At 29.9% G+C, this 15,143-nt stretch overlaps 1 protein-coding gene across 1 annotated transcript in view; it reads left to right on the plus strand.

Moving 5' to 3' along the window:
- Positions 1-589: 589 nt before the first annotated feature.
- Positions 590-15,143, plus strand: part of LOC145256433 (dimethyladenosine transferase 2, mitochondrial-like) — a 76,862-nt gene continuing 62,308 nt past the window's right edge. The window contains exons 1-2 of the mRNA XM_080115326.1: positions 590-1,788; positions 10,606-10,674. Of these exons, the coding sequence (XP_079971452.1) occupies positions 1,455-1,788; positions 10,606-10,674 (403 nt within the window). The 5' untranslated portion in view covers positions 590-1,454. The remainder of the gene's footprint in view (positions 1,789-10,605; positions 10,675-15,143) is intronic.

Raw genomic sequence — 15,143 nt, forward strand, 5'->3', positions numbered from 1 at the left:
CAACTGCTTTAAGTTTCAGTTCGACTTCTTGTCGGACAGGAAAAAAGAGAACAAAACAATGTGCTTGATTCAATGGTGTCCTTCGTGTGTCGCATGCTGGTCCTCCCCAATACTGTTGGACAATCCACCCCAACCATTTGCTGAACGTTGGTCAGCTTAGGCCCTATTATTAGTTCTCCTCTCCTTCTAAAGTCAGTGTCCCCTACAAAAAGTCACAGTCGGAAGAAAAAAGTTATTCTATTAAGCAACAGTTTTATAACCGATAAATTAATTTTTTTTACTTTAAAGTCATTTCCTAAAAATTCCAATTTGATTTTATATTTTTTTTAAATAAAAAAGAAAGAAAAGATTTGTGCGCGTTCATTAACCCGGGGGCCGCTTACCACCTTGAATAGTGAATAATTATTATATACATATATTTTATTTTTTTATATTAAAACATTAATGATTAGCCAGTGGGGGAAAGAAAGAAAGAAAAGAAATAATTTCTTTATGTTTTAATTATTCTTGTTGTGCAGTGAAAATAATAACAAACAAAAAACTTATGAAGCAAACGGAAAACCGGTGTTGTGTTCTAAAAACAAATAACTGTTGAACATTTCGATTACAATGCGGACTTTAAATATTTGTTGTTTCGAAAAGAAAAGTCGCAAAATTACAATCTTGATGTCTTGAACTGAAGGAATCTTAAAAACCTTCGAATTAGAAACGCCTTTCATTTCTACGTAAAGATTTTTGTAACACAAGGTTGAATTTTATTTATTTTTTTTAGGATACAATTTTCAAGAGCTCCCTCGGGAGGGAAAAGGAGAGGTCAAATGCTTTTCAAGTTATCCTTTTTTCTGTATTATTCAAATAAACCAAATAAGTAATTTCAAATTATTAAAGTTTAAAATTAGTTGATTTACTTTCTTTTTATTGTATTTTCTTTTACTTCAAATTCTATGAATTTTCAATTGCATTTATAAATTATAATAAACTTACAAACAAAAAAAAAAAAAACGGCACTTATGTGCAGAGAAAATACCGTGCTGAAAATAATAACATTATTATTTAGAAACCCATTTTAACAGAGAGGAGAGAGTGTTTTGTAACTATTCTGTACTTTCACTTAACAATTTCATAAACAAAAGATTCGTAGAACTTAAATTCTAACCTGAAAATACTATTTTAAAAAATAGCATGGTACCTTCTCTGCATAAGTACAAAAAAAAAAAAAAATTATTAACTGCCTATTTTATTTGCTTTAATTCATTTTTGAGATTAAAAAAAAAATGAAATTCTAGTTTAACGGTGTTTTTCTTTTTAAATCAATGAAAAGATAACTCATTCATTTAATTAAAGGGAAAACTTAAACAACAACACTACAGCTTTACTCGTACTATATTGACAAAATACAACATTTAGCCAATTCAATTATATTATGAACTGATTTACATATTTTATATATAAAAATGATAACTATTAAACCCAAAGGATGCAGTAGTTTCATTAAAAAGTCGCTGATTACTGTTTGTGGCTCGTACTGTTCAATATTTACAAAAAATATCCACGATTTACATACGAAAGATGACAATGTTGTGTCTGCAAAGGAAACACGTGAAAAGCGACGGACAGAAAAAAGAAACGGAAAATGTGCTAATGAAGAAAAAGAAGGCAGTACGGGAAATAATGATAACAATACCTTAGATCTTGCCTTTGAATCAACACAAGATTTACTGACTGAGAAATATTCACACCTAAAAAAGAATGTGTCACCTTCTTATATCTTTGATGTCGATGTCGCCGGTAAGTAATAAAATACCTCTTTTCTTTTCCTTTCGTTTTTATTACTCTATTTACTTGCTTCCCTACGAGAGCAGAGTTAGACGCAATGACAGGTTTTGGTGCTAGTGCAGAGAGTGATCCGCGCTATTTTTTAAATCGTATTTCCAAGTTTAATTAAAGTTTTATGATATGTTTTTTATTCAGTTGTAAGGTTAAAGTATAGACTAGGTACAAAACACCCTCCCCATGTTAAGAATGGCTTTTAAAATAATAACGTTATTATTTACGTCCGGATCACTCTCTGCACTAGTACCCAGGTTTAAAAAAGTTAATGTTATAGAATAATCACTCCCGTGTATAATCGAATTTTTGGTAAATATGAAGAATTACTCCACCCTCGAAAATTCCTTTAAAATTACCACTCGTATAAGTTTTCGGGGTCGCTGAAAACGAAATTAACGTTAAAAATTACGGCAAACGAGTAGTTTCCAAGATATGAAGAAATGTTAGTTTTAAAAAAGTGGGGGATCACTTTTCTATAATAATTTAACGTAATGTGACAACAATACTCCATACATGGGCGAATGGTAGCCTTGTAGAGGTATAGGATACTTTAAGGTGTAAATAACTTCTTGCACAGTAGAAAGACCCCACCTTCATCGCAGCGACGCAGCAGCCTTGGCAAGGCTCTTGATTTATCTATTCCAACTCATGTTCCTTGTGAATGTTAAGCCGAGGAGTTTGAAAGAAGTACGTTCAGGTAATGAATCTTTAGCCATAGCTATTGGTGGGTGAGAATGTTTCCTGTAATTATTGAAGGAAACGAGATTAGTCTTGGCAGCATTGAATGTGACCATCCATTTTTGGCCCATTCCACTATAGATTGGAGGTCTTCCACTTGTGTTTCTGCTGTTGCCTTTGATATGTGTTCATTTGTTTTCCCCTCATGCCTGTTATAGAGCGTAGTGTAATCAGCAAATATACCCATCTTAGAGGCAATTTTATCAGGGAGGTAATTTATGAATATTTGGAATAATAAAGGTCCAAGGATCGACGCCTGAGGTACACCTGCATTTATATCCATCGAGGACAACCTGGATTTTTCTCTTATTTAAGAGGTATTTAATTATGTTAAGTATTCGTCCAGTGATACCGTATGATCTGATTTTCCTGAGATCATCATCATCATGCCATACCCTGTTAAAAGCCTTAGATATATCTAGGGCTACCGTCCTACCCTCCCCTGCTTTGTCTAGTGTATCTTATATGCGTTCAGAGATTACAGTTGGGATATCTGCTGTAGAATAGGCTTACCTAAATCCATATTGTTGACCAGTCAGAAGTTTAGCAGCTGTAAGATGATGGACTAGAGCTTGGCTAATTATGAACTCGAATATTTTGGCGAAAAGTGGGAGGAGACTAATGAGGCAATATTTTAATGAGTCAGTTCTTTTGCCAGAATTCTTGTAAAAAGAAGCAGTTTTCCAGCAGTCAGGAAAGCAAGATTCGTTATGTCATTTGTTGTAATGTTTGGAGAGGACTGGAGTAACCTCAGCAGAGCATTTTTTTTAATAGTACAGCAGGGATAAGATCGGGTCCACATGCTTTTGAGGTGTCTATGCACTTGAGAAGGGGTGATTTTCAGATAATCTAGTGTGGTGTCTTTCCGCAAAGGAAAATCAGGGAGGGAGGGATTTGCTAGGTCCAATATAGAGTTTGAAGCAAACCCACTGGCAAGCATGTTAGCCTTCTCGTTTGCCATGCAAACAACCTCATGATTGTTCGATAGTGGGGGGGGGATTGTTGATTACCCATTATTTACTACACTGTTGTAGATTTTTCAGAAATCACAAGTTTCTAATTTCTGCGTTTTGATTCGTTTTCTAATGGTTTTGGTGTATTCTCTCTAAGCTGTCATTATTTCTTTTTTACAATTACTTGTAGTTTCTATAAACAGTTTGCACAAAGTTTTAGTAAAAAAAACTTACTTTCAAATTAATCACAAGAATGATGGGATCTGATAAGAGCGAGAGAGTCTTGGTTATTTTATTTTCTTAAAGAATTTGGAAAAAGGAAATATTAATGATGCTATGGTAAGGAACAATGACAGTTATTAGGTGTTGTGTCAACAGTCTTCCTGGTAGCTGATCATAAGTGGCAAAGATAACTTTTACAATAATCAAAATGAATAGACAGTAAAGAGTCGATATTAAAACAACATTATAAATAAACAGAAAATATGGCAGACTGAATTCAACACCAGTCATTGAAGTTCATCATTTATTAGTATAAGGAATAAATGAGTCTTTGAAATGTACCAAACTGATAACTTATCCAAAATAACAGAATCAGATGTGAATAAACAGAAGGACCACACATTGCTGTGGGTGAGGTGATGAGATGGGAATTGATGATTAATTAACTGCCAAAATACACTTGCCATGGTTAAAATTTTGATAGCGATTATACAAATAAAAATTGTGGTTAACACAAATTTAGAAAACGCATTTATAATTATGAAGATCAATCATTAAGAGGAGGAGGAACACCTCTTTGTTAGGATAACAGTGAGAGATTGGGACGGATGAAGAACAAGGAAGAAGGATGACAAAGGTCCTTTGACCATTCATGACCTTGCAAGTTGGATCCATGCAGAATTGAAAATTGTAAATATTATTGGAAACTTGAAACAATAATGTATTATTGAGAATTATGAATTAAATTCTATTGGAAAAGGGGTGGAGTCACATCCATCTAATTCTCAATATAAGGTGAAGCATAATTATTTCCGACGATTCTGTTCTGTTCACTCACCGAATCCATGCCATTAGGAGTTATTGATCTTTGACTTAGGGTTGATATCACTAAACCTCAAAATTGGCCAGACTTCACCAATAGTGCTATCCAGACATGAACGCTAGGATTTTAAATCAAAGACTTGTGAATGATTAGAATTGTGTAATCTTTCAATAAATAATCAATTTGCTTTATACAAAAGGATCAGTCATTGACTTGTTATTCTTTTTTCTTTTGGCTTGAAATGACCTTTGCTCCCCTGTGATAGACTTTGGTGACCACTGTCAGACGAGTTGCCCTCTTGATCTTTTACAATGTTGAGAGAGTGGTAGTTTGTTGGATCAGGACCTTTTAACATCCAGGACCTTTGCCAGAGGAATCACCAGAACAGTCGAATTTGATATTGGGACATCTTTGGAGGAGTACTTAGGAGTACATCTGAAACTAACTTTGAATAGAAAGTGCTAAAAACCACCACAGGTGGGGGATATTTCGCTCCAGCTAAGGCTCAGCTTTTTTTCTTTTATATGAACTGTACTCCCCACCCCAACTGACATGATGAGCAGGTGATGGTGACTATGGAGGAGAAGGGGCAGGCATGACTCATACATCCATGTGGCAACAGGTTGATCTCCTACCTCCTCTCTGGCACTGCTAAATGTCCAGGAAATCTTAAATATTGAATTCTTACCTTTTCCAAAGTTAATTAAGTCTAAAGAAAAAAATTAATTACCTGTGATGAAGATATTCTATTTCACTTCTATTACTCAGGGGTGGTGCAATATAGTATCTGTTTTGTTACAAGATCATCCTCCCAGACATTAAATCTTCTTTGGGGTGAGGGGCAAAGTAGTATATGTTTGTATATCATAATACCAATCTCTCCAGACAATATCTCCTCCTTGGAGGAGGGGGAAGTATAGTATACCATCATCAGATATACTAGTAAAAATATGCATACAAAAGAAGCATATTTTTGCTTGTTTATTGTGATTGTTTATAGTACAACAATCTTGAATATTATTGGCTTTTTGGCTAAGAAGAATGTGTAGTATCTGTTCTGATGCTACATTTAGTCTATTCTGTCTTATGTCAGTGAAAGAAAAATCCTTCTAGATGAGGCCAATTTTTATTTTTGTTCCAATTCACAGCACCCCATTTTGGAGAGCTGGATTTTCTTTGCATTAAAGACTGACCCCCATGTCTAACTTTGCTCTCTGGGAAGGCAAGTAAATAGGAACTTGAATACTGCTTGATTACACTTTCCTGTAAATGTTGCCTCTTTTTTATATTTGTATAAAATCCATCACCGCATACTTATAGATATAATTTTAGACATATTCATTTTTTTACATCAATTTTTCGTATAAAAATGCTTCCGATTTAATTTCAATTTGTCACAATTTGACTTCTATTTATGAATTAAGCTAAAAATTGACAATATTTATATCTGTGCCTAAATCAAAACGCGGATTCCATGAACAAAGCTTCTTTCTTAGAACTGCACGCCTGTGGAACTCTGTTCCGTCTGCCTGCTTCCCACCGGACTACAACTTGGATGTCTTCAAGTCCAATGTTAACAAATTCCTAATGAACCGCCCCCTTAAGTAAACACTTCATCAAATCTCCACACTAATGTAATGTACTTGCAATAACCCTTATCCTTGAGTGGCTTCCGGGCCTTGATAAGTGGTGATCACTGTGTAAAAAAAATAAAAATAAATAAATAAAAAATAAAGTTAGGTATATTTCAATTTGTCATAATTTGACTTCTATTTAATGAATAAATAATAATAAATGTAAAGTTAGGTAAATGCTTATATATTTTAATGTATGCTATTAACTTTTAAACTAATTAACTGATCATTATGAATTTTACAACACTGCTGCTAGGCAGAAGAATGGGTAATATGGCTTGTTTTTAGTTTTATTCAAAGGGGAGAAAGAGGGGTTGTAAGCCCTTTCACAAAATGCAAATATTTTGATTCGTAGTCAATGTAACGTTGTACACTTTTACACACTTGACCCACATATTGTATGCAATGTATGTCGAGTAATTGCTGTGACTGTTTTACATGGGAAACCAGTGATTCAAGCACAGTTGAACAGTAAAGGAACATAGGACAATTAATATAACATGTGATACCAATGAAGCAAGACTTTCTGAATTTCAATTTTTAAATTTTAGACATTTTCTAGAATCAAAATCATGTAATGAATTTTGTTAAAACTGGAGTAAAAATTGTAGAAATAATGTTCAGTAGTATCATTTCTTGATTTTAATTTTTGTAAGAGGACATAAAACTTGGACATGTTTGGAAAGTTTTAATTATCTACTAGGCACCATCCTGGAACATCTTTGATTTCTCTATACAAGGGTTTGTTAGGACAAACTGACATGAGGATACTTCACCGTACAAGTAAATTCTTACCAAATGTTCAAAATAACATGGTATTCAAAGCACAAATAAGATCTCCTTGACACTGCTATACACTGGTTCATATAACGAATAGTGACCCTTCTCCACGTTGCCTCCACCTAACTGAGAACTTTACTCTTTAGCGTTCAAAATGAAAATGCTTAAACTCATTTCTACACAATTGATTCAGCAAATACACTTGCCTGAACTAATAAAAACAAATACAAACATTCTAAGCCTATCTGAATTTATAAAAATTGATGTTTTGATCCACTCTGAAAGCCAGATTTTTCTTCAATAAACAGTTGAGCCAACATCCACAACAGAGCTAACATCTACATTGTCTCAGTTTCCCTTGCCCCTCTGTCAGACTTTAAATAGCTATCTCAATTCACACATAGACAGCTATAAGCACATGCACACAGACACTAATGAACATATGTATACACAATTCATTAACTTTTCTCATTATCGTTTGCAAGGTATAAACTTGCTCATTCTAAAAACTTCTGATTTTTCTCACTGAACTTTCTTTCTATAATAAAATATTGATTTTTATTAATATCTTTTAATCAAATGTAATTGTTGTAATTAATTCTGGAAGTTTTAGTTACAATTTTCAGACTTGTGGATAATTCACATCCCTTAAATGATCAACTCTGATTTCCTCAATATGTCAGCATATGAACCCACTTTATTCTGCAAAGATTTTAAAAAATATTAACAAGCATACTATATTTTCATATTTTTGTAAACTTCCATTTATAAATATATATAAAATATCTCTTTTGTGAATGAATACTTTCAAACTCATTATTTTGTGTTTATCATATAGCATTTTTCTTGCTCTCTTAAACCTAAAAACAAATCTCGCTAAAAATATCTCCCTAAAATTGGTTCTCCCCAAAAATCTTTCTCCCAAATTGGAACTTTTAAAAGGGAACCTTCAAAGATACTCCACCAGGACAGATAAATTCTTGTCTTGAATCTGCTAAGACCAAGAGAGTACAATATGCATATGCTATAATACTGTTCAATGTGAAGAGGAAAATTTATGTTCTTCAATTCCTTATTAACCCAATGTTTGAGAGTTAAAGGAGAATTTTAGACAAACATGTAAATATCTCAACTGTGTTAGCTCCAGAAAGATGGGCCTTTGAGTTCTGAAAGTTTATGCTGAAGTAAAATGAAAGGGCAAAGCTGTTTGGCTCAGATTATTTTATTTGTCCTGAAATGAGTATTCTTTTAGTTAATTAAAAATATCTCAAAATAGTATTTTGCTAAACTATTTCAAAGATAATTTCATTTTTCTTATTATTTTATCTCTATATTAATAAAATGATATCGATTTTTCCCTTGAAACTTCAACATTATAGGAAGACAATGAAATATTTTCTATGCACAACATGCTCACCATTTACAGTTACTGCTAAAGCTTGTTCCTAGCCAACAATATGTACGGTTTGTCCTTGTTTAATAATTGTTACATTTTATCCTATTGGAATTCCATCCATAGCCCTTGAGCCCCTGGAGGGGCATAGGCCATCTACAACTTTTGTAGATGTTTTTGTAGCGAGGAGTTCTTTTTACAGGGTAAGGGTGCTGGCCCGATGCCCAACCTTCCCAGAAGGTACATACAGCGCCTAGCCTTCCCAAATGGTCACCCATCTAGTAGTACTGGTCAAGCTCAATGTTGCTTAACTTTGATGATCTGGTGAGAACCAGTGTGCCAACATGATTGTGCCATACATCCTATTGGAATTACTCTCCCAAATATGTAAACTCGTTGAAAGAGTAGCACTTTAACTCTAATACAGTTAAATCCTCTCATGGAATCTTTGATCACTGCATAATTATATTCATAAGCTTACTCATTCACATGTCACAGATTATTAATTTCATAAATATTAACATTAACAACATACTATCTAAGGCTTAAAAATTATTTTAACAACTTTTTTCTTGAAATTGAATAACAGAATAGATCAAAATACAGGTTAACATTACGTACAATAACTATTCAGAATAAGAGATTATAAAAACAAACAACTCAATTAGCATTAACATGAACGACTTTGTATGCACATAACATGAAAACAATGTTACTTATATCATGATTTTAAATTGACACCAATTATTTTACTTCCTCATGCAATAAAAATAAAAATAAATTTCATTAAGGACCAACTACTAAATTCAGTAATAACAGGGCTCTACATTGCAAGTGAAACACTCGCATTTGCCAGTGATTTTTCAAAGTGGCCACTAGAAATAATGAAACACTTCTCTTTTGGTGAGTGCATTTCTTTCACTGACAGGCTGTAGAAAAAATATTGTTTATCAAGCAAACATTATTCATAACATGGATTATAACCTGTGGAAAATGTGTGTGTTGTCAGTGACTAAAACTGAAGATTGTGTTAAATAACACTTGTTTCTATCTATACACTAGCAAGCCAATCAAGAAATCAGAATGTTCATACCTTCAAGTATCAACATAAAATTTGTTGTATATTTAGAATTACACTTATTCAAAAATATACAGAAAAATCTTTATGATGTACATACTCGTCACAGAATGAAGATGTCATATTCTAAAAATCATGTGGGTTTGGTTTGTAACTTTTCCATTTGGCTAGTAAACAAAAATATTTAGTTGTCAAAGGTTAACTAAAGATAAACATGTCCATAGAGCCTTGAATAAGTATAATCTTTTTAAAGTTTTTATTGTTAATCTTTGGTGTTAACATTCAATATTTATTTACAAACTATCAGGACTCAATATATGCCAACATATACAGGGTGGAACAATAAAATTATCACCCTGGAAAAGACAATTTGATTCCATTTCCGTTTGATGAAAAGCGGTTTTCTTTTTTTGTTGCAGAACATCTACAAGTTGTGTACAAATCCCGAGAGTGATAGGGGCCTTCTATCATGTCTGAAAGTGACACTGAAATGTTCAACAAGCGAGATCGGAGATGCACCGCTGTACAACTCATGCTCTCTACCGATCCGAGTTATGACAAGAGGATCTTTGCCAGCACCTTTAGAATGCATCACTGGATTGCCACGAATAACAGGGACGTGCCCAGGGTGATGAAAACAAAGTTTCCAGCCACAGTTATGGTCTTTGGTGTGGTTTCAAGTGAGGGCGACATCATGCCACCTCACATCTTTGAAGTTGGCTTGAAAGTCAACACCAAAATGTATCTGGATGTGCTGCAGAGTGTGGTGATCCCCTGGTGCAATCAGGTTGCTGCTGGCAAACCCAGGGTGTGGCAGCAGGACTCGGCACCAGCCCACAAGTCCAAAGAGACTCAGGCTTGGCTTCAGAAGGAGTGCTTTGTACCCTTCTCTCACTTGTCCCCTTCCTCCTTGACCTGAACCTTCTGGACTACTTTGGTCATATGGGGTGATGATTGACGATTGAATAGATGTCAGCTCTACTGCATAATCAAGTTACCTGAATTGATGTTTTCAATAAAAGTTTTAAAATAAAGCTGTAGTGTTGTTTTCTTTAGGGCGACAACATTATCGTTAGGGCGACACTTTTATCATTCCACCCTGTATTGGATGCTTTTTAAAAAATTTTTAATGTTGGTTTGTTTTTTATTTCCAGAAAAAATTGCAACCAAAATAATTGCGAATCGTACAAATCCTTCCATACCAATTATCGAATATAATCCAGGTAAGTTTTGAATAAATTTATTAATTAGACTTTAAAAATGCATTTAGTAAAATTGTCTTACTTTTTAGTTCTATACTGAGTCACCATGTGGTGACCAATCTTTACACTTCAACGTTCAAAATAAAAATGCTTAAAATGGTTTCTGCACATATAGTCTGCACATATACTTGTCTGAATAATTAAAAACAAATACAATAGAACCCCGGGATACTTGGGCTCTAGGATACGTTTTTTTCAGGTTACGATATGGAATATGATGATTTTCCGGACCCTGGTTACGGTATTTACATTATTTATAATGTTATTTGATTATATACATGTGTATTATATACTGTACTGTGTTTTGTTACTAATTTTTAAATTCTGTATTCATTTTTTTTTATTGATTTTCATTTTTTTTTATTGATTTTCATTTTTTTATTGATTTTCATTTTTTTTTATTGATTTTCATTTTTTTTATTGATTTTCATTTTTTTTATTGATTTTCATTTTTTTTATTGATTTTCATTTTTTTTATTGATTTTCATTTTTTTTTATGGATTTTCATTTCTTTTTATTGATTTTCATTTTTTTATTGCTTTTCATTTTTTTTTTATTGATTTTCATTTTTTTTATTGATTTTCATTTTTTTTATTGATTTTCATTTTTTTTTTTATTGATTTTCATTTTTTTTTTATTGATTTTCATTTTTTTTTATTGATTTTCATTTTTTTTTATTGATTTCCATTTTTTTTATTGATTTTCATTTCTTTTTATTGATTTTCATTTTTTTTATAGATTTTCATTTTTTTTTATTGATTTTCATTTTTTTTATAGATTTTCATTTTTTTTTATTGATTTTCATTTTTTTTATTGATTTTCATTTTTTTTTTATTGATTTTCATTTTTTTTTATTGATTTTCATTTTTTTTTATTGATTTTCATTTTTTTTATTGATTTTCATTTCTTTTTATTGATTTTCATTTCTTTTTATTGATTTTCATTTTTCCATTGGTTTTCATTTTGTTATTGGTGGTCATTTTTTCATTTGTTTTTATTTTTTATTGATTTTCATTTTGTTTATTGGTTTTCAGTTTTTTTATTGGTTTTCATTTTTTCATTCGTTTTCATTTTGTTTATTGATTTCCATTTTTTCATTGGTTTTCATTTTTTCATTCGTTTTCATTTTGTTTATTGGTTTCCATTTTTTCATTGGTTTTCATTTTTTCATTCGTTTTCATTTTGTTTATTGATTTCCATTTTTTCATTGGTTTTCATTTTTTCATTCGTTTTCATTTTGTTTATTGATTTCCATTTTTTCATTGGTTTTCATTTTTTCATTCGTTTTCATTTTGTTTATTGATTTCCATTTTTTCATTGGTTTTCATTTTTTCATTCGTTTTCATTTTGTTTATTGATTTCCATTTTTTCATTGGTTTTCATTTTTTCATTCGTTTTCATTTTGTTTATTGATTTCCATTTTTTCATTGGTTTTCATTTTTTCATTCGTTTTCATTTTGTTTATTGATTTCCATTTTTTCATTGGTTTTCATTTTTTCATTCGTTTTCATTTTGTTTATTGATTTTCATTTTTTCATTGGTTTTCATTTTTTCATTGGTTTTCATTTTTTCATTCGTTTTCATTTTGTTTATTGATTTCCATTTTTTCATTGGTTTTCATTTTTTCATTCGTTTTCATTTTGTTTATTGATTTTCATTTTTTCATTGGTTTTCATTTTTTCATTCGTTTTCATTTTGTTTATTGATTTCCATTTTTTCATTGGTTTTCATTTTTTCATTCGTTTTCATTTTGTTTATTGATTTCCATTTTTTCATTGGTTTTCATTTTTTCATTCGTTTTCATTTTGTTTATTGATTTTCATTTTTTCATTGGTTTTCATTTTTTCATTCGTTTTCATTTTGTTTATTGATTTCCATTTTTTCATTGGTTTTCATTTTTTCATTCGTTTTCATTTTGTTTATTGATTTCCATTTTTTCATTGGTTTTCATTTTTTCATTCGTTTTCATTTTGTTTATTGGTTTTCAGTTTTTTCATTGGTTTTCATTTTTTCATTCGTTTTCATTTTGTTTATTGATTTCCATTTTTTCATTGGTTTTCATTTTTTCATTCGTTTTCATTTTGTTTATTGATTTTCATTTTTTCATTGGTTTTCATTTTTTCATTGGTTTTCATTTTTTCATTCGTTTTCATTTTGTTTATTGATTTCCATTTTTTCATTGGTTTTCATTTTTTCATTCGTTTTCATTTTGTTTATTGGTTTTCAGTTTTTTCATTGGTTTTCATTTTTTCATTCGTTTTCATTTTGTTTATTGATTTCCATTTTTTCATTGGTTTTCATTTTTTCATTCGTTTTCATTTTGTTTATTGATTTTCATTTTTTCATTGGTTTTCATTTTTTCATTGGTTTTCATTTTTTCATTGGTTTTCATTTTTTCATTGGTTTTCATTTTTTCATTCGTTTTCATTTTGTTTATTGATTTCCATTTTTTCATTGGTTTTCATTTTTTCATTCGTTTTCATTTTGTTTATTGATTTTCATTTTTTCATTGGTTTTCATTTTTTCATTCGTTTTCATTTTGTTTATTGGTTTTCAGTTTTTTCATTGGTTTTCATTTTTTCATTCGTTTTCATTTTGTTTATTGATTTCCATTTTTTCATTGGTTTTCATTTTTTCATTCGTTTTCATTTTGTTTATTTGTTTTCAGTTTTTTCATTGGTTTTCATTTTTTCATTCGTTTTCATTTTGTTTATTGATTTTCATTTTTTCATTGGTTTTCATTTTTTCATTGGTTTTCATTTTTTCATTCGTTTTCATTTTGTTTATTGATTTTCATTTTTTCATTGGTTTTCATTTTTTCATTGGTTTTCATTTTTTCATTCGTTTTCATTTTGTTTATTGATTTCCATTTTTTCATTGGTTTTCATTTTTTCATTCGTTTTCATTTTGTTTATTGATTTCCATTTTTTCATTGGTTTTCATTTTTTCATTCGTTTTCATTTTGTTTATTGATTTTCATTTTTTCATTGGTTTTCATTTTTTCATTCGTTTTCATTTTGTTTATTGGTTTTCAGTTTTTTCATTGGTTTTCATTTTTTCATTCGTTTTCATTTTGTTTATTGATTTCCATTTTTTCATTGGTTTTCATTTTTTCATTCGTTTTCATTTTGTTTATTGGTTTTCAGTTTTTTCATTGGTTTTCATTTTTTCATTCGTTTTCATTTTGTTTATTGATTTTCATTTTTTCATTGGTTTTCATTTTTTCATTGGTTTTCATTTTTTCATTCGTTTTCATTTTGTTTATTGATTTCCATTTTTTCATTGGTTTTCATTTTTTCATTCGTTTTCATTTTGTTTATTGATTTTCATTTTTTCATTGGTTTTCATTTTTTCATTGGTTTTCATTTTGTTTATTGGTTTTCAGTTTTTTCATTGGTTTTCATTTTTTCATTCGTTTTCATTTTGTTTATTGATTTCCATTTTTTCATTGGTTTTCATTTTTTCATTCGTTTTCATTTTGTTTATTGGTTTTCAGTTTTTTCATTGGTTTTCATTTTTTCATTCGTTTTCATTTTGTTTATTGATTTTCATTTTTTCATTGGTTTTCATTTTTTCATTGGTTTTCATTTTTTCATTCGTTTTCATTTTGTTTATTGATTTCCATTTTTTCATTGGTTTTCATTTTTTCATTCGTTTTCATTTTGTTTATTGATTTTCATTTTTTCATTGGTTTTCATTTTTTCATTCGTTTTCATTTTGTTTATTGATTTTCATTTTTTCATTGGTTTTCATTTTTCATTGGTTTTCATTTTTTCATTCGTTTTCATTTTGTTTATTGATTTCCATTTTTTCATTGGTTTTCATTTTTTCATTCGTTTTCATTTTGTTTATTGATTTTCATTTTTTCATTGGTTTTCATTTTTTCATTCGTTTTCATTTTGTTTATTGATTTCCATTTTTTCATTGGTTTTCATTTTTTCATTCGTTTTCATTTTGTTTATTGATTTCCATTTTTTCATTGGTTTTCATTTTTTCATTCGTTTTCATTTTGTTTATTGGTTTTCAGTTTTTTCATTGGTTTTCTATTTTTCATTCGTTTTCATTTTGTTTATTGATTTCCATTTTTTGATTGGTTTTCATTTTTTCATTCGTTTTCATTTTGTTTATTGGTTTTCAGTTTTTTCATTGGTTTTCATTTTTTCATTCGTTTTCATTTTGTTTATTGATTTTCATTTTTTCATTGGTTTTCATTTTTTCATTCGTTTTCATTTTGTTTATTGATTTTCATTTTTTCATTGGTTTTCATTTTTTCATTCGTTTTCATTTTGTTTATTGATTTTCATTTTTTCATTGGTTTTCATTTTTTCATTCGTTTTCATTTTGTTTATTGATTTTCATTTGGTTTATTGGTTTTCATTTTTTTTATTGATTTTCATTTTTTTTATTGATTTTCATTTTGTTTATTGATT

The sequence above is a fragment of the Euprymna scolopes genome, chromosome 32, assembly GCF_053919585.1.
Source record: "Euprymna scolopes isolate OS-2025 chromosome 32, ASM5391958v1, whole genome shotgun sequence".
NCBI classification, from domain to species: domain Eukaryota; kingdom Metazoa; phylum Mollusca; class Cephalopoda; order Sepiida; family Sepiolidae; genus Euprymna; species Euprymna scolopes.